Here is a 20,416-nt window from a genome sequence, read left to right as displayed (position 1 = left end):
TTGTATTGTATATTATTTTATAGGCCTACAAGATTGCGTTGTTGTTGTTTTATAATTAAGCATTAAGGCCCAAGGGTGTGTGGTATTTGTCCATTATACCACGGCTAAGGGCTGTTCTTATGCATGAGGCAGACACAGCCCTTAGCCGTGGTATATTGACCATATATCGCAAACCCCCGAGGTGCCTTATCGCTACTGGTTACCAATATAATTAGAGCAGTTAAAATAAAATGTTTTGTCATACCCGTGGAATACGGTCTGATATACCACGGCTTTCAGCCAATCGGTATTAAAACCACACAGTTTATAATGTATAATTTATATCGTTGATAAATATGAACGACCATTCTCTCCCGGTGCTCCCCGTCCTAACGCAAGACAACTCCCTGCATGGGAACGGGGCTTGACCGCGCGCCCTGGCTGGCTCCACCGTGTGCCATGCGTTCAGACAACATACATTTTCTAGAAATGTACCGACGTTATTGATGTTGTTGGAGACTTATTGTGCGCGGAGAAACCCCAGTCCTGACACAACAAGATGCGATTCAATGGGATGTAAACATGGCAGGGCGGTGTGTTGTAATGGCATTAGACAGGCCACTGGTCAAGCGGTGATAATACGAGAAGAGCCCTCTGTGTCTATCGAGAGCCGCTCTTTTACATATAAAACCGTATTATATTATTACACACACACACACAAACACATACTCACACAGGGCCAGTGGCCACACACCCATAATCAATTTCGCACGCGTGTAAAACGGTTAATTTAACGACACAAGCTCCAAGGGGTTGTATGATATATATAGGCTATTTTCCTCTAACGAAAAACCTCTTCATTTCATAAACTGTTGAATTACAGACCTAGAGAAAGCAGAGAGGATAATCGAGGTTATGTATGCATCTGATAATTAATGTATTTAATAAAGTTTAATCGATTTAGTGCTCACTTCCATTTCAGCCCGGATTGTGAGGAGATGCTGACATTGTGCTATAACCGCGGTTGGCATTATACGCTTATGACCCAAGAGGCGCGTACCAACCAGTGTGTTTCATATCACGTTGGATGCCACTGAACAATAACTTTAAACCAATTTATGGGGAGTCAATGCGTTTATGAAATCTTTCCATGGGAGCCACAGATTGAAACGCGTTTAGTTTGGTTCTATAGCCAGACATTCTGAGATGACACACAAGCCCCATACATAGGCTATCACTCTTACACTGAGAGAAAGGCGACATCTCGAACAACATCAAATAAAATATTTAATTCCAGAAATCAGAATCATATCAGGAGTTTTTCTTGCATAAAGACGTCTGGCTGAGGGGGTTAACTTCGCGCGCATTAGTAATGCATGAGTAGTGGGAGGGGGCTGGCCGTGCGCGATGCCCCCCAATAGACTCTCGAGACATTGTCATGGAAAGAGACCACCGCCTCGCTATTGTCTCGCGGACTGCCAAGTTTATTATAAACACTGCGCGAGCTGGCCGGTGCGCTGTCATACGGAGCGCAAAGCGAGGTGGTCAGGCAGGGATCGAGAGAGAAGCTGATGTGGATGGAAGAGGAAGCTACTGATACTGAGAGAGAAAAGAAAGAAAGATATTTCAGGAATATTGCTGTCAAGGAAGAGAGAACCACATGAAGAAATAAATATATAGTCAAAGAACACCCTGCTTTGACTGAAAACAAGAAAACCAAATTGGAGAGAGGGGCTGCTAACTCGGGGATCTTAACCTGGTCCTTGGAGAAATTAGAAAAACTGTTACTCATTCTGTGGTGTTTTTCCAGCTTCAACGTTTTAATTCCTCTCGAATCCTGAGAAGTACATTTCATCAAGCGCTCTCCCAGAGTTGTCGTTCTCGCGTCTCCATGTATAAAATGGATTACTCCTACCTGAACTCATATGACTCGTGCATGGCGGCCATGGAGGCATCGGCCTACGCGGACTTCAGCTCCTGCAGCCAGGCCAGCTCGTTCCAGTACAACCCGATCCGGACCGGGTTCGGTGCCAACCCGGGCTGCGCGCCCCTCAGCACCGCGAACTGCACACTGGGGTCCCTGCGCGAGCACCAGCCCACACCCTATTCCACAGGTAAGAGCACGCAGAGGGCATGGGCGGGAAATCAGGCATGCAGATGAAACACTACAGTGTTTCATCTCCAGCTGCAAATGTCTGGGGATGTTGACTATACTTAAAGCGTCTGGTTTTTATTTAAAATACGTGCGTAAAATGTATTTTTTAAAATTTGATTATGCCAACTAGGCTAATCGAAGAAGGTAAGACATTTGATTTGATTACTGAAAACCAAATCAATCGAAATTATAGATATTCTGTTTCATATTCTCATACCTGTTAATTTTATGTTTGTTGGCATGGGGTAATTCCATCAGTGTAAAATTCGTTAGAGGACAAATATATCTGTATTATCAAATAATAAAATGTGTAATTTGTTTATTCAAATAAATGTATTTTATCCATAATTGTATATTTGTACATTTCGTTATGTTGTCATGATTTGACTGCGCAATTCAAATGTTTGTTTTTTGCTACATTGCCATACATTTCCATTTTTATGATTTATGTCATTATGTTTGAACATGCAAATATATTGATTTATTAAACATTTTGCAGGATGAAATCTCTTGAGATGCACCATCTCGTTTTCAAGTGTCCAAAAAAAAAAAAACGAAACAAACAAACAATAGCCTACTTAGTAACAATAATAATATGTCAACTACTGTCTTATAATAACAATTCAATATTTATAATAAACCAAAACGTAAATTAACAGCATAAAAAGTTGTTTTGCAACTACTAATAGTCCTACAACTAATAAAAACGTATTTTTTGTCAACAAATGGTTGAATAGTGCAGGCTATGCCATCTTATTCGAAAAGCGTACACCTGCTGCTGCTCCTAAAACGTGATTATTTCACAGTTTATATCCAGACCAAGCGAATTACCACACACTTTTTGGATGAGCTAATATTTTTTTTTAAATGCTTTAATTGCAGCTCCAATGAAGGCACATGAAGGCTCTCTTTCGCACATGAAGGCTCTCGCTCGCTCTCTCTCTGGGAAACAAAAACAATGATTTATTCCAGAATATCTGTCTCTAATGAAAAGTATTAAACTATTAATTTGAATACTTTTAAAATCAATTTGAATGAAACTGGTTGGTGGTAAGTCTATCACAACATTTTATGTGATGCCCTTGTTGATAGCCTATCACATTCTGTTATTCCATGTTTAGCTTAGGTAAATTTGATCAAATGACAAATTATTTAGGTTAGTTCATGGTATAATTACAACTAGGTAACTGCATAAATATAATCAGATATTTTTTTATTATTTTATTTCCCTATCATTGCCATAGACTAAAGCAAAAGAGAAACATCAATAAAACGAATTCAGAATAATAAATGATATCAATATGGGAACCACGATATTCACCTATCCTACTTGTAGGTTAAATACCCTTAGTTGGATTGATCAAGTACATTAAAAACTTTTATTCTCCCGGGGAAAAAATCGTCAAGCTATAGCCTATAACCTACCAGATCAGACAAAATCAACTCCATAACATAGTCTATCGAAAAACGCCTAAAATAAAATAAATACAGCGTTTAGGATTTACAACATATCCATTTTGTTCTGATACCATACTTAATTTAAATAATGAATTGGTTTTTATTGTGATTGGTTGACTCCGCAGTTCCATATAAGTTCTTCTCGGACCCTTCTGGTTTGAACGAGAAGCGGAAACAGCGGCGCATAAGGACCACCTTCACGAGCTCACAGCTGAAGGAGCTGGAGCGCGTGTTCGCAGAGACCCACTATCCCGACATCTACACGCGCGAGGAGCTTGCACTCAAGATCGACCTTACTGAGGCGCGAGTACAGGTGAGTCCAGTGGTCTGATGAAAAATACGAATTCACAATAGAATGAATTCACATTAGATTTTTTTTAAATCATAAATGTATGGGTCTACACCATCATGTATTTTTCTTAGAGATGCAACCAATTACTGTCAAAAGTATTGCAATCTACCAAATTGTAATCTATGCATCCTTCATGTGAGTTTTATTCTAGAGATAGTATGTATTTTTATGTGTAGTTCTTTTTTTTGCCGTTTTCCTCTGGTTGTATGTTTATAATTTTCAATGAGACTAAACTATATCGTCTGTCTGCATCAGGTGTGGTTCCAGAACCGGAGGGCTAAGTTCCGTAAGGTGGAGCGTGCGGCCAACTCTAAATCTGGTAACGGGACCGGGGGCCCAGGAGGGAACAATGGCTGTACCGGGGGTAAAAAGGGCGAGCCCAGATCTTCCTCGGATGACGACGAATCAAAAGAGTCCACCTGCAGTCCCACCCCTGACAGCACCGCCTCGCTGCCCGGCTCAGCCAATGGGAACATGGGTAGCCCCGCCAGCCTCAGCCCCAGCCCCGCCCCTGCTAACAGTGGCTACGCTAACACTTCCAGCTCCCCCGTTCTGCAGGGGCTCAAACCCCCTGTCTGGCCCAGCCTAGGCCCCGCCCACCCAGGAATGGCCCAAACCGCAGCCCAGGCTCCAGAGCTGCTGAAGGCGTGGCAGCCGGCAGACAGTATGACAGGGCCTTTCGCTGGCGTGCTCTCCTCCTTCCACCGGAAACCCAATGCTCTCAAGACTAACCTGTACTAGAGACAAGGAGCAGAGATCTCTAGTATAATTACTGTATATCTATACAGACTAACCTGTACTAGAGACAAGGAGCAGAGATCTCTAGTATAATTACTGTATATCTATACAGACTAACCTGTACTAGAGACAAGGAGCAGAGATCTCTAGTATAATTACTGTATATCTATACAGACTAACCTGTACTAGAGACAAGGAGCAGAGATCTCTAGTATAATTACTGTATATCTATACAGACTAACCTGTACTAGAGACAAGGAGCAGAGATCTCTAGTATAATTACTGTATATCTATACAGACTAACCTGTACTAGAGACAAGGAGCAGAGATCTCTAGTATAATTACTGTATATCTATACAGACTAACCTGTACTAGAGACAAGGAGCAGAGATCTCTAGTATAACTGCTGTATATCTATATTGTCCTTCCCCCTCTATCTACTGCCCCCCGGAGCGGGACTACCTTATTACCACGCAAACACTCCATGTGGCAGTTGTAGTTTGTGAATGTGTGAGTGTTTGTGTTGAAGTGTGTGTAACATGCATCTCGTATGGGGAGTGTGTGTGTGTGTGTTTATGTATGTGTGTGTATGTGTGTGTGTCAGTTGTCTGTATGTTCTCACTCCAACAAAGCTACACGTACTTCCCAACACACACACTATACACAGTACGAAAGGCCTTAGCAGACATTGTGGTGCACTTAGTAACACTAGCTCCTAGCCCCTGTACCCCCTGATTAGTAACACTAGCTCCTAGCCCCTGTACCCCCTGATTAGTAACACTAGCTCCTAGCCCCTGTACTCCCTGATTAGTAACACTAGCTCCTAGCCCCTGTACCCCCTGATTAGTATGTGAACATGGCAGGGTGAAGGTAAACAGTCAGTCTCCCTGGGGAGACTCAGGGGACAAAACCCAAACTGTTACCAGCAAGCACAACTTCCTTTATATCCCTGGCAGAGAGAGGGGACCCCCAAATCCCTCTGTACTGGAGAGGGGACCCACAAATCCAATTATCCCCCTGAAGGCCAGACCAGACCCCCACTCACATCCTCACTACACCCAACGCCAATGTACCCCGACACAACTCCTACTGTCAGACAACCCCCCCGCCACCCCAATCCCTGTTTCCCTGGACAACCAGCTCAAACATCTCACATATATGTATTCCTTTACTCTTCACATAGCGACGCTCCCTCCCTGACTGACTGGCTGGCTGGCTGGCTGGCTGGCTGACTGGCTGGCTGGCTGGCTGGCTGGCTGGCTGGCTGGCTGACTGGCTGACTGGCTGGCTGGCTGACTGGGGGAAAGTGGGGGCAGAGGTTTAAGATGTTTTGGGATTCAGGTCAGCATTGTTGTACTTCCTCTGACCTGAGCTTGAACACTAGTGGACCAGTGGTTGACCTTTATTATTCCATAAAACACGTCACTCTAATGGTCTGTGACACTACTCCCCGTGTCCCTCTCTCTCCCTCTCTCCCCGTGTCCCTCTCTCTCCCCGTGTCCCTCTCTCTCCCTCTCTCCCCGTGTCCCTCTCTCTCCCTCCCTCTCTCTCCCTCTCTCCCCCTCTCTCCCCGTGTCCCTCTCTCTCCCTCTCTCCCCGTCTCCCTCTCTCTCCCTATGTTACTAAAGAGACGGCACTCAAGACAGCTATACTGGAGAACAGTTATTTATTGATGAGAAAATAATGGAATAACAATAAACACGTTTTCGTGACCAAAAGCAGTGTCTTTTGAAATAGACAGATATCAAAATGTTGTAATTGAACATGATTTGTAAATAATAATATAAATATGAGTCCTAGTCTAGTGTTTTTTCCACATTGCTTTGAGGTTCATTACAGCTCTGTTCATTACAGAGCATGTCTCAGCTCACTGCCCATCTTGTCTACATAAGGGCAAAGGGAAGGCTTATAGCAACTGTGTGAAGGGTTATAGAGGTTGTGTGAAGGGTTATAGCACTACTGTAATATTCTGTCAAATAAATCTAAAAGCATTGCTCAAACTAACGAGATGTGGTTTTGTGTGTCCTTGGCTTTGATATGCTAAGGGGTCATATCACTCTTTCCTGCACTCACATTTCTTCCTCTTCTTTTCAAATAATCTCTCCCTTGGTCTCACTCTCTCTCACACACACAGAAAAGGGAGTCACAGTGGCCAGCTATTCTCAGCACCAATGAGGGAAAGTGTAAAATATACCCTATCCCAGTGTCAAAACCGAAGCTTCAGAAGTCAGTGATGGTGAAACCAGTCCTCATAGTCAGCTGGAGGAGAGACAGAACAAGATGTCATCACCATTGACAAGCCATTATTACATCACCATTGACAAGTCATTATTACGTCACCACTGACAAGTCATTATTACATCACTATTGACAAGTCATTATTACATCACCATTGACAAGTCATTATTACATCACTATTGACAAGTCATTATTACATCACCATTGACAAGTCATTATTACATCACCATTGACAAGTCATTATTACATCACCATTGACAAGTCATTATTACATCACTATTGACAAGTCATTATTACATCACCATTGACAAGTCATTATTACATCACCATTGACAAGTCATTATTACATCACCATTGACAAGTCATTATTACATCACTATTGACAAGCCATTATTACATCACCATTGACAAGTCATTATTACGTCACCACTGACAAGTCATTATTACATCACTATTGATTGACAAGTCATTATTACATCACCATTGACAAGTCCTTATTACATCACCATTGAGAACTTCAGTTAGGTTAGTCCTGTTTTAATAACGTGCTGTATGATAGTGTATGATGTGTGTTATGGTAAACAATAAAGGCAATTTCTACTTCCTGTCTATTTGAATCATATTATTCTTCCTTGTCCTCTCGTAGGTTTTTCCATCAGAAACACATAAAACCTTCAAATGTAGTCAGTTATACTGCCAAGAGAAAAACAGCATTGACGGGTTAAATATTAGCTTAACAAGAAATCAATGGTTACACGGTTACATCCAGAAAAAGACTGGAGCTCGAAACACTGACAATCTTTTCAGATTGTATAGAGTATAGGAGAAAGTACTGTAGGATAATGCCCTAGGGAATGGGTCTAGGAGAAAGTACTGTAGGATAATGCACTAGGGAATGGGTCTAGGAGAAAGTACTGTAGGATAATGCCCTAGGGAATGGGTATAGGAGAAAGCACTGTAGGATAATGCGCTAGGGAATGGGTATAGGAGAAAGTACTGTAGGATAATGCCCTAGGGAAGGGGTATAGGAGAAAGCACTGTAGGATAATGCGCTAGGGAATGGGTATAGGAGAAAGCACTGTAGGATAATGCGCCAGGGAATGGGTATAGGAGAAAGTACTGTAGGATAATGCGCTAGGGAATGGGTATAGGAGAAAGCACTGTAGGATAATGCGCCAGGGAATGGGTATAGGAGAAAGTACTGTAGGATAATGCCCTAGGGAATGGGTATAGGAGAAAGTACTGTAGGATAATATGCCAGGAAATGGGTATAGGAGAAAGCACTGTAGGATAATGCTCTAGGGAATGGGTATAGGAGAAAGCACTGTAGGATATTGCGCTAGGGAATGGGTATAGGAGAAGGTACTGTAGGATAATGCGCTAGGGAATGGGTATAGGAGAAAGTACTGTAGGATAATGCTCTAGGGAATGGGAAGGGGTATAGGAGAAAGCATTTAAAAGCAAATACTTTTACTCAAGTAGTATTTTACTGTGTGACTTTCACTTTTACCATTTTCTTTTTCTTTAACCTTCATTTAACCAGGCAAGTCAGTTAAGAACAAATTCTTATTTACAATGACGGCCTTCCCCGGCCAAACCCTAATCCAGACGACACTGGGCCCTCCCCGGCCAAACCCTAATCCAGACGACACTGGGCCCTCCCCTGTCAAACCCTAATCCAGACGACACTGGGCCCTCCCCGGCCAAACCCTAATCCAGACGACACTGGGCCTTCCCCGGCCAAACCCTAATCCAGACGACACTGGGCCCTCCCCGGCCAAACCCTAATCCAGACGACACTGGGCCTTCCCCGGCCAAACCCTAATCTAGACGACACTGGGCCTTCCCCGGCCAAACCCTAATCCAGACGACACTGGGCCTTCCCCGGCCAAACCCTAATCCAGACGACACTGGGCCCTCCCCGGCCAAACCCTAATCCAGACGACACTGGGCCCTCCCCGGCCAAACCCTAATCCAGACCACACTGGGCCCTCCCCGGCCAAACCCTAATCCAGACGACACTGGACCTTCCCCGGCCAAACCCTAATCCAGACGACACTGGGCCCTCCCCTGTCAAACCCTAATCCAGACGACACTGGGCCCTCCCCTGTCAAACCCTAATCCAGACGACACTGGGCCCTCCCCGGCCAAACCCTAATCCAGACGACACTGGGCCCTCCCCGGCCAAACCCTAATCCAGACGACACTGGACCTTCCCCGGCCAAACCCTAATCCAGACGACACTGGGCCCTCCCCGGCCAAACCCTAATCCAGACGACACTGGGCCTTCCCCTGTAAAACCCTAATCCAGACGACACTGGGCCCTCCCCTGTCAAACCCTAATCCAGACGACACTGGGCCCTCCCCGGCCAAACCCTAATCCAGACGACACTGGGCCCTCCCCGGCCAAACCCTAATCCAGACGACACTGGACCTTCCCCTGTAAAACCCTAATCCAGACGACACTGGGCCCTCCCCGGCCAAACCCTAATCCAGACGACACTGGGCCTTCCCCGGCCAAACCCTAATCCAGACGACACTGGGCCCTCCCCGGCCAAACCCTAATCCAGACGACACTGGGCCTTCCCCTGTAAAACCCTAATCCAGACGACACTGGGCCCTCCCCTGTCAAACCCTAATCCAGACGACACTGGGCCCTCCCCTGTCAAACCCTAATCCAGACGACACTGGGCCTTCCCCGGCCAAACCCTAATCCAGACGACACTGGGCCCTCCCCTGTCAAACACTAATCCAGACGACACTAGGCCCTCCCCGGCCAAACCCTAATCCAGACGACGCTGGGCCCTCCCCTGTCAAACCCTAATCCAGACGACACTGGGCCCTCCCCGGCCAAACCCTAATCCAGACGACACTGGGCCCTCCCCGGCCAAACCCTAATCCAGACGACACTGGGCCCTCCCCGGCCAAACCCTAATCCAGACGACACTGGGCCCTCCCCGGCCAAACCCTAATCCAGACGACACTGGGCCCTCCCCGGCCAAACCCTAATCCAGACGACACTGGGCCTTCCCCTGTAAAACCCTAATCCAGACGACACTGGGCCCTCCCCGGCCAAACCCTAATCCAGACGACACTGGGCCTTCCCCGGCCAAACCCTAATCCAGACGACACTGGGCCCTCCCCGGCCAAACCCTAATCCAGACGACACTGGGCCCTCTCCGGCCAAACCCTAATCCAGACCACACTGGGCCCTCCCCGGCCAAACCCTAATCCAGACGACACTGGGCCCTCCCCGGCCAAACCCTAATCCAGACCACACTGGGCCAATTGTGCGACGCACTATGGGACTCCCAATCATGGCCGGATGTGATACAGCTTGGAATCAAACCAGGGTCTGTAGTGATGCCTTTACTGAGATGCAGTGCCTTAGACCGCTGTGCCACTTTAGACTGCTGGAGCCATTTTCTATTAAGGTATCTTTACTTTTACTCAAGTAGGACAATTGGGTACTTTTCCCACTATTGATGTTAGTGCCACGGAATTCATTTAAAATATTGATGGGAGACTCTGTTATAGAGGAGTGTAAATGCTTTTTCTTAGGCTGGATCATGTTGTTGTATTGTATTGTTGTATGTTTTAATTCTGTAATGTATTGATTATTAATGCCTTCTTGGCCAGGTCTCCCTTGAAAAAGAGACTCTGTGTCTCAATAGGCTTTTCCTGGTTAAATAAAAATAAAAATGGGAGGGGGGTATAGAAGGCACTGTAGGATAAGGAGATGGAATGGGACTAGGGTATAGGAGATGGAATGGGACTAGGGTATAGGAGATGGAATGGGACTAGGGTATAGGAGATGGAATGGGACTAGGGTATAGGAGATGGAATGGGACTAGGGTATAGGAGATGGAATGGGACTAGAGTATAGGAGATGGAATGGGACTAGGGTATAGGAGATGGAATGGGACTAGGGTATAGGAGATGGAATGGGACTAGGGTATAGGAGATGGAATGGGACTAGGGTATAGGAGATGGAATGGGACTAGGGTATAGGAGATGGAATGGGACTAGGGTATAGGAGATGGAATGGGACTAGGGTATAGGAGATGGAATGGGACTAGGGTATAGGAGATGGAATGGGAGAGGGGAGTAGAGGAGAGACAGGCCCTAGGGTATAGGAGATGGAATGGGACTAGGGTATAGGAGATGGAATGGGACTAGGGTATAGGAGATGGAATGGGACTAGGGTATAGGAGATGGAATGGGACTAGGGTATAGGAGATGGAATGGGACTAGGGTATAGGAGATGGAATGGGACTAGGGTATAGGAGATGGAATGGGACTAGGGTATAGGAGATGGAATGGGACTAGGGTATAGGAGATGGAATGGGACTAGGGTATAGGAGATGGAATGGGACTAGGGTATAGGAGATGGAATGGGAGAGGGGAGTAGAGGAGAGACAGGAGAAGGCACTGTAGGATAAGCAGGGTTGGGTAGGTTACTTTCTAAACTAGTTACCTGTCCAAAATTGTAATCAGAAATATAACTTTTGGACTACCCAAACTCAGTAACGTAATCTGATTACATTCAATTTATTTTAGATGACTTTCCCCTTAAGAGGCATAAGAAGAAGACAAAAATGTATGTTATTAATTGAACGACATCTATTGCAGGATAAATCACTGTTAAAGTTTACATAGCTGGACATATATGGATGTTACGTTTTACTTTATGGGTTGGTTATGTAGGCTTCTTCTAACCCACCGCTTTCTACTACATATAAGATTAAATTATATCTTTACATTAAAAACCAAAGTCTATCAGAATTCCAGTCATTACAATACATGATATACCCTTTGACCTTCAAGAATAGGACTTGGAAATACAGAAGTATAGTTCAGCCAAACTGTTTTATCTGAGTATAACCCCAAAACGAAGTACTTATTAGCCAGCCCTACTGTGTTGTTTATGATTTTGTCGTTGAGGACTGATTGGGCTCATTGATTCTAATTGAAAAATAAATGCTTCGCTCATGGAATGGCATGCTTTGAACACTACTGAAAATTGCTATTTACATGTGAAAAATGAATGCCATATGCTGCATTTGCTATATGTCTATTGTTTACCTTTTAGTTGGTGACACTTTGATATCTTGATAATATGCAGCTGTTTAAAGGGCAAATCCACAGATGAAACAATAACAAAATGGGCACCCTGCCTCTGTTTTGGTAAAAAGTGGAGGGATGGGCCTGGAGAAATGTAACCACTCTCAGATTAATAGACAGAGCTACGGATCTAAGGACTGACCATCAATGATATAAAAATGATAGTTTTAACTACAGTATGTTATGAGGCTATATAGTTTGAGCATGTGTCCAGTAGGCCTATGGATTTATTTTTAGCAACTTGAATTATATTGTGCAATAAAAGCACCACGTTTATTCCATATGCTGGGATCTGCACTGTGCAACTGTTATTCCATATGCTGGGATCTGCACTGTGCAGCTGTTATTCCATATGCTGGGATCTGCACTGTGCAGCTGTTATTCCATATGCTGGGATCTGCACTGTGCAACTGTTATTCCATATGCTGGGATCTGCACTGTGCAGCTGTTATTCCATATGCTGGGATCTGCACTGTGCAGCTGTTATTCCATATGCTGGGATCTGCACTGTGCAGCTGTTATTCCATATGCTGGGATCTGCACTGTGCAGCTGTTATTCCATATGCTGGGATCTGCACTGTGCAACTGTTATTCCATATGCTGGGATCTGCACTGTGCAGCTGTTATTCCATATGCTGGGATCTGCACTGTGCAGCTGTTATTCCATATGCTGGGATCTGCACTGTGCAGCTGTTATTCCATATGCTGGGATCTGCACTGTGCAGCTGTTATTCCATATGCTGGGATCTGCACTGTGCAGCTGTTATTCCATATGCTGGGATCTGCACTGTGCAGCTGTTATTCCATATGCTGGGATCTGCACTGTGCAACTGTTATTCCATATGCTGGGATCTGCACTGTGCAGCTGTTATTCCATATGCTGGGATCTGCACTGTGCAACTGTTATTCCATATGCTGGGATCTGCACTGTGCAGCTGTTATTCCATATGCTGGGATCTGCACTGTGCAACTGTTATTCCATATGCTGGGATCTGCACTGTGCAGCTGTTATTCCATATGCTGGGATCTGCACTGTGCAGCTGTTATTCCATATGCTGGGATCTGCACTGTGCAGCTGTTATTCCATATGCTGGGATCTGCACTGTGCAGCTGTTATTCCATATGCTGGAATCTGCACTGTGCAGCTGTTATTCCATATGCTGGGATCTGCACTATGCAGCTGTTATTCCATATGCTGGGATCTGCACTATGCAGCTGTTATTCCATATGCTGGGATCCGCACTGTGCAACTTCTTGAATTCAACCATTATTGGGATCAAAACCACATTTAGATTTGTGAACATCCATCCACAACAACCACAATCCGTAAGGCAAAAATAGCTAAATGAGAGAGCAGCAGTGTGATTCACATCAATGCAGATAATAGATGTAGATAATAATAAGTGATATCGGTATTGCGGTAGACTCCACCACTGCTGTCATCCTTACCTCCAAGCGTTTATTCAAGTTGGATCATCTTTGGATGCCGACAGCAGTCACACCATTGGAAGACATGGCTTGGACTGTAACCTACAATAGCCCTTTCCTGCTCTTTTCCCGCGATCCATCAAACACATTTGATGTGTTATCATAGTGGTTTCTGAGTTGTGGTCAGACTCGCTCAGGTGGAACAAACTTAATACATTTGCGCCTTCTTCAATGCTGATTTGAATGTCATTGAGAAAACAGAGAAGTGTCAATAACTTTTTTTCGTAAACATCCTTTCTGAATTTAAAAGTAATCCTGGAAGTAATCTTCTAGTTTTTCAAAAGTATCTGTAATCTGATTACAATATTTTGGTTTGTAACAGATTACAGTTACCGTTACATGTAAACTCCCCAACCCTGAGGATAAGGCACTGGAGAATGAGAGAGAGGGGGTAGAGAGGAAGGAATGGGAGAGAGGGAATAGAGGAGAAGGAATGGGAGAGAGGGAATAGAGGGAATAGAGGAGAAGGAATGGGAGAGAGGGAATAGAGGAGAAGGAATGGGAGAGAGGGAATAGAGGAGAAGGAATGGGAGAGAGGGAATAGAGGAGAAGGAATGGGAGAGAGGGGATAGAGGATAAGGAATGGGAGAGAGGGAATAGAGGAGAAGGAATGGGAGAGAGGGAATAGAGGAGAAGGAATGGGAGAGGGGGAATAGAGGAGAAGGAATGGGAGAGGGGGAATAGAGGAGAAGGAATGGGAGAGAGGGAATAGAGGAGAAGGAATGGGAGAGAGGGAATAGAGGAGAAGGAATGGGAGAGAGGGAATAGAGGAGAAGGAATGGGAGAGAGGGAATAGAGGGAATAGAGGAGAAGGAATGGGAGAGAGGGAATAGAGGAGAAGGAATGGGAGAGAGGGAATAGAGGAGAAGGAATGGGAGAGAGGGAATAGAGGAGAAGGAATGGGAGAGAGGGGATAGAGGATAAGGAATGGGAGAGAGGGAATAGAGGAGAAGGAATGGGAGAGAGGGAATAGAGGAGAAGGAATGGGAGAGGGGGAATAGAGGAGAAGGAATGGGAGAGGGGGAATAGAGGAGAAGGAATGGGAGAGAGGGAATAGAGGAGAAGGAATGGGAGAGAGGGAATAGAGGAGAAGGAATGGGAGAGAGGGAATAGAGGAGAAGGAATGGGAGAGGGGGTAGATGGGAAGAAATGGGACAGAGGGGATAGAGGATAAGGAATGGGAGAGAGGGAATAGAGGAGAAGGAATGGGAGAGAGGGAATAGAGGAGAAGGAATGGGAGAGAGGGAATAGAGGAGAAGGAATGGGAGAGAGGGAATAGAGGAGAAGGAATGGGAGAGAGGGAATAGAGGAGAAGAAATGGGACAGAGGGGATAGAGGATAAGGAATGGGAGAGAGGGTGTCGAGGAGAAGGAATGGGAGAGAGGGGATAGAGGAGATGGAATGGGAAGGGCTACTTTATGCTAAAGATTAAACAACTTGTGACATCATCAGATAAACACTAAATTCTATCACGCATCTCCTGTTTCCAGTCGTTCGTAATTTTTTACAACAGTCAAAGAACGTCAACATATACATTTATATAAAACAGAATCATGAACGTTAAAGTATAAGGTTAAAAACAGTCCTTTATATGACTTGGTGTGTCTTCAGTTTTTATCCTGTGTTCCTACTGAGGTTGCCAGGACAACAGCACCACCATGTGGTGACGTGAACAACCAGCAGCCTGTGGTGTCTGCCAGTGTGTCTCAGTCAGGATCCATCCTGGGGACCCACTGTGTGTAGGCTGGACTTCCCTCCAGCTCAGCATCAATAAGACACAAATTAGTACATGGACAACTGCATGATGGGTACAGTAGTTTGTGCTACTGAAGGAAGGGGGCCTTGGACACCAGCACAGCTCAACAAAACAACATCATGTGTTGAGAAGAGGTTCAGTCACACTGATAGAGGAAGGCCTTAGTGTTGGTGTGGTTCCTTCCCTTCATCTCTGAAACATAAAACGTGCACACTACACTACATTGATGAAAGCTAAAATCTATCTGCAAAAGTAAAGCTGAAATAAAAGTACTTAAAAAATTTAAAAAATAAAATAACAAATACAAAAAAAATAAAACATAAAACATGCACACTAAAACACACTGAACCACTGAACACATGCTGATAATCCTATTCGTGAATAACAACAATAATGATCAACTCAGTTCTCACAAGGTTTGCAGCCTGATGATGCCACTGAATGTCTTCTCCATCCCAGGAGCCAAATGGTTTCTGAGGGCGAGGGAAGGGGCGCGGAGTGTTGGGATAGGGGTCTGTAAGGGGGGTGTGGAGTGCTGGGATAGGGGTCTGTTAGGAGGGTGGGGGTTGTTGGACAGGGGTCTGTTAGGAGGGTGTGGGGTGTTGGGACAGGGGTCTGTTAGGGGGGTGGGGGGTGTTGGACAGGGGTCTGTTAGGGGGGTAGCAGGGAAGAGGACCATGTGATGCTTAACAAAGGACTGAAATGTTTGTACTGTTTAAATAAAGCTGGCTAACACAACAGCTGCAGTTATAATAACATAGAAACGTACACACAGCACAATACATAAACCATTTTAAAAAGGACGTTTGATAGATCAGTTTGTCAACAAAAAGTACAATGGAGGGAGTGCAATTTCTCTCACAAGGCACAGTCTGGCATGGATTAGCACGTCTCAGCTAGGTTCAGCTGGGTTTGGGCCAGCATGGCCCAGTATGGATCGGTTCGGACCGGTTCAGAGCGGTTCAGCTCACTTCTGCTGTCTCAGGCTCTCCAGCAGAATCCTTTTGTGGGAGGGATCTAGAATGCCCGCCTCCTCCAAGTCCTCCTCTGTGATGTCACTGAGAAGGAAGAACATGATTGGGTGAGATTCATGAAGTGACATGTTTGATGTTTTATTAGGGACATATTATCTGATTGGAAGAGGGAGCGTGTACCTGAGGAACTCCAGGTCGTCCCAGCCGTTGTGTAGCAGCCCCTCCTCATAGCGCTCCAGGCCCAGACTCTGTAGCCACTCTCCCACAGACGACTCCCCCACAGACAGAGACGAGCTACTGCTACCCCACAGCGCCTACACACACACACACACACACACACACACACACACACACGCACACACACACATCAAAATAACAACCGATGCCCAACATGAGCACTTCTCTTTATGTTTTATTCATAGTCCACACACACATCCACCCACACACACACCCACCCACACACACATCCACCCACACACACATCCACCCACACACACATCCACCCACACACACATCCACCCACACACACACCCATACACCTACACACACACATCCATCCACACACACACACACACACACACACATACACATCCACCCACACACACCCATCCACCCACACACACCCATACACACACATCCACCCACACACCTACACACACACATCCATCCACACACACATCCACCCACATCCATCCACACACACATCCACCCACACACACATCCACCCACACATCCACCCACACACACATCCACCCACCCACACACACATCCACCCACCCACACACACATCCACCCACACACCTACACACACACATCCATCCACACACACATCCACCCACATCCATCCACCCACACATCCACCCACACACACATCCGCCCACCCACACACACATCCACCCACCCACCCACCCACCCACACATCCATCCACACACACATCCACCCATACACACATCCACCCACACACACCCATCCACCCACACACACCCATACACACACATCCACCCACACACCTACACACACACATCCATCCACACACACATCCACCCACATCCATCCACACACACATCCACCCACACACACATCCACCCACACATCCACCCACACACACATCCACCCACCCACACACACATCCACCCACCCACACACACATCCACCCACACACCTACACACACACATCCATCCACACACACATCCACCCACATCCATCCACCCACACATCCACCCACACACAAATCCGCCCACCCACACACACATCCACCCACCCACCCACACATCCATCCACACACACATCCACCCACACACACATCCACCCACACACACACCCATACACACACATCCACCCACACACCCATACACACACATCCACCCACACACCTACACACACATCCACCCACACACCTACACACACACACACCCACACACACACACACCCATACACACACATCCACCCACACACACACACCCATACACACACATCCACCCACACACACACACACATCCACCCACATCCACCCACACACACACACACCCATACACACATCCACCCACAAACACACACATCCACCAACACACCCACCCACACACACACCCATACACACACATCCACCCACACACACACACACACACACACACATCCACCCACATCCACCCACACACACACACACACACACACACACACACACACACACACACACACACATTCATCCACCCACCCACACACATACACACACATCCACCCACACACACACACATACACATACACAGCCACACCCACACACCTCCTCTGGTAGGTCTTCAGCGATACTCTCTGTGATGGGGGCTCGGGGAGGGAAGGTGCGACAGGCGTCCCCCAACCCCTGGCCTCTGAGGTGGGGGGGTGCAGAGGGGGCACGGGGAGGAGGGGGGTACTCGCTCTCACTCAGTGTCCTCGCCATCTGCAGCACCGAACACGATTGGTCGTCCAGCCCCCCGGCCCCTCCCGCTCCCCTCCTAAAGCCCTCCCCCAGGACAAAGGCAGGACTGGAATTGGCTGCGGGGATCTTCACCTCGGCCAGGTCGGGGTACAGGGGGCGGGGTTTAGAGAAGGAGGTGTCGGCCATCTCCAGTACTCCTTTAGGGAGGGGGGGAGGGGGGAAGTCAGGAGGAGGACGGTTCAGTGTGCCTCCCACTCCTCCCCCATGGGCTGCCCCTCCCCCTGACCCCACCCCCACACTCCCATCATCCTCTTGGGACCCTTCCTCACTGATGGGCCGGACAGGGTGCCCAGCCGAGTTGTGCCTGCGGGGTTGGGATGACCCTGAGGGGGGCTTTCCTCTGCCCCCTCCAGGCGGGAGTGCCTTACCGGCCGGGGGGGAGCAGGAGGTGGGGAGGAGCTCTGAGGACAGGGAGGCAGCTGATTGGTTAGGAACGCCCTCCAGGATGTAGTAGGCGGGGTTATTGTAGCTGTTGTTTTTACAGGTGGAGGGGTCTCCCTCTGCAGAATCCTGCTTAGCCCTGGAACACACACAGCATGAGCCCTAGGTGTGTTTGTGAAGAGTGTTTGTGTGTATGTGTAAATTTGAGTGTGAGTGTGAGTGTAAATGTGAATGTGAGAGTGTGTGTGTGTTTGTTTAAATGTGAGATTGAGATTGTGTTTATGTGTGTGTGTAGTGTGTGTGTGTGTGTAGTGTGTGTGTGTGTGTGTATGTGTGTGTGAGAGTGTGCGAGTGTGTGTGTTTGTTTAAATGTGAGTTTGAGATTGTGTTTATGTGTGTGTGTCGTGTGTGTGTGTGTGTGTGTGAGAGTGTGAGAGTGTGTGTGTGTTTGTTTAAATGTGAGCTTGAGATTGTGTTTATGTGTGTGTGTAGTGTGTGTGTGTGGGGTGTGGTGTGGTGTGGTGTGGTGTGTGTGTGTGTGTGTGTGTGTGTGTGTGGTGTGGTGTGGTGTGGTGTGGTGTGTGTGGTGTGGTGTGGTGTGGTGTGTGTGTATGTGTGTGGTGTGGTGTGGTGTGTTACCTGGCTGCAGTCCCCTCCTCCTTGGTGCTCCTCTCCACTTCCTCGCTCACCTTTCCAAGCTCCGCCCCCACGTCTTTGCGTGTCAAAGACGGCCTGCAAGACACAGAGGAACACACAAAGAACATGCTGTAGCTCCCTTCAGTAACACAAAGAACATGCTAAGAACATGCTAAGAACACACTAAGAACATGCTAAGAACACACTAAGAACATGCTAAGAACAAGCTAAGAACACGCCAAGAACATGCAAAAGAACATGCTAAGAACACACAAAGAACATGCTAAGAACACACAAAGAACATGCTATGGAACACACTAAAAACGTTAATGGTTTCACTCCACAGTGTGGTTAGGAATGAGTTCATGGTTTCACTCCACAGTGTGGTTAGGAATGAGTTCATGGTTTCACTCCACAGTGTGGTTAGGAATGAGTTCATGGTTTCACTCCACAGTGTGGTTGGGAATGAGTTCATGGTTTCACTCCACAGTGTAGTTAGGAATGAGTTCATGGTTTTACTCCACAGTGTGGTTAGGAATGAGTTCATGGTTTCACTCCACAGTGTGGTTAGGAATGAGTTCATGGTTTCACTCCACAGTGTGGTTAGGAATGAGTTCATGGTTTCACTCCACAGTGTGGTTGGGAATGAGTTCATGGTTTCACTCCACAGTGTAGTTAGGAATGAGTTCATGGTTTCACTCCACAGTGTGGTTGGGAATGAGTTCATGGTTTCACTCCACAGTGTAGTTAGGAATGAGTTCATGGTTTTACTCCACAGTGTGGTTAGGAATGAGTTCATGGTTTCACTCCAGAGTGTAGTTAGGAATGAGTTCATGGTTTCACTCCACAGTGTAGTTAGGAATGAGTTCATGGTTTCACTCCACAGTGTGGTTGGGAATGAGTTCATGGTTTCACTCCACAGTGTGGTTAGGAATGAGTTCATGGTTTCACTCCACAGTGTAGTTAGGAATGAGTTCATGGTTTCACTCCACAGTGTGGTTAGGAATGAGTTCATGGTTTCACTCCACAGTGTAGTTAGGAATGAGTTCATGGTTTCACTCCACAGTGTGGTTGGGAATGAGTTCATGGTTTCACTCCAGAGTGTGGTTAGGAATGAGTTCATGGTTTCACTCCACAGTGTGGTTGGGAATGAGTTCATGGTT

General features: G+C 46.5%; 2 protein-coding genes across 3 annotated transcripts in view; one reads left to right on the top strand and one right to left on the bottom strand.

Moving 5' to 3' along the window:
- Nucleotides 1-1,192: 1,192 nt before the first annotated feature.
- Nucleotides 1,193-8,481, top strand: LOC110507944 (paired mesoderm homeobox protein 2A). 2 transcript variants are annotated; one of them, XM_036965243.1, is made up of 4 exons: nt 1,193-2,093; nt 3,718-3,905; nt 4,200-4,700; nt 4,763-8,481. In XM_036965243.1, exons 1-3 carry the CDS (start codon nt 1,871-1,873, stop codon nt 4,683-4,685), a joined length of 897 nt encoding a protein of 298 aa, XP_036821138.1. In that variant the 5' UTR covers nt 1,193-1,870; the 3' UTR covers nt 4,686-4,700; nt 4,763-8,481. The 2 variants fall into 2 exon arrangements, with proteins under 2 accessions (XP_036821138.1, XP_021444044.1); XM_021588369.2 differs by having other exon boundaries at nt 1,194-2,093; nt 4,200-8,480.
- Nucleotides 8,482-14,827: 6,346 nt separating this feature from the next.
- The window catches only part of LOC110507218 (phosphatidylinositol 3,4,5-trisphosphate 5-phosphatase 2A), a 92,737-nt gene continuing 87,148 nt past the window's right edge, over nt 14,828-20,416 (bottom strand). The window contains exons 24-27 of the mRNA XM_036965056.1: nt 19,257-19,349; nt 18,042-18,756; nt 16,443-16,576; nt 14,828-16,346 (exon numbers count right to left, since the gene is read on the bottom strand). Of these exons, the coding sequence (XP_036820951.1) occupies nt 16,256-16,346; nt 16,443-16,576; nt 18,042-18,756; nt 19,257-19,349 (1,033 nt within the window). The 3' untranslated portion in view covers nt 14,828-16,255. The remainder of the gene's footprint in view (nt 16,347-16,442; nt 16,577-18,041; nt 18,757-19,256; nt 19,350-20,416) is intronic.

This window comes from Oncorhynchus mykiss, chromosome 27 (genome assembly GCF_013265735.2).
Source record: "Oncorhynchus mykiss isolate Arlee chromosome 27, USDA_OmykA_1.1, whole genome shotgun sequence".
In the NCBI taxonomy this organism is placed as follows: domain Eukaryota; kingdom Metazoa; phylum Chordata; class Actinopteri; order Salmoniformes; family Salmonidae; genus Oncorhynchus; species Oncorhynchus mykiss.
Note: the sequence above shows the minus strand (reverse complement) of the source record. Positions and strands in the feature narration are given on the sequence as shown.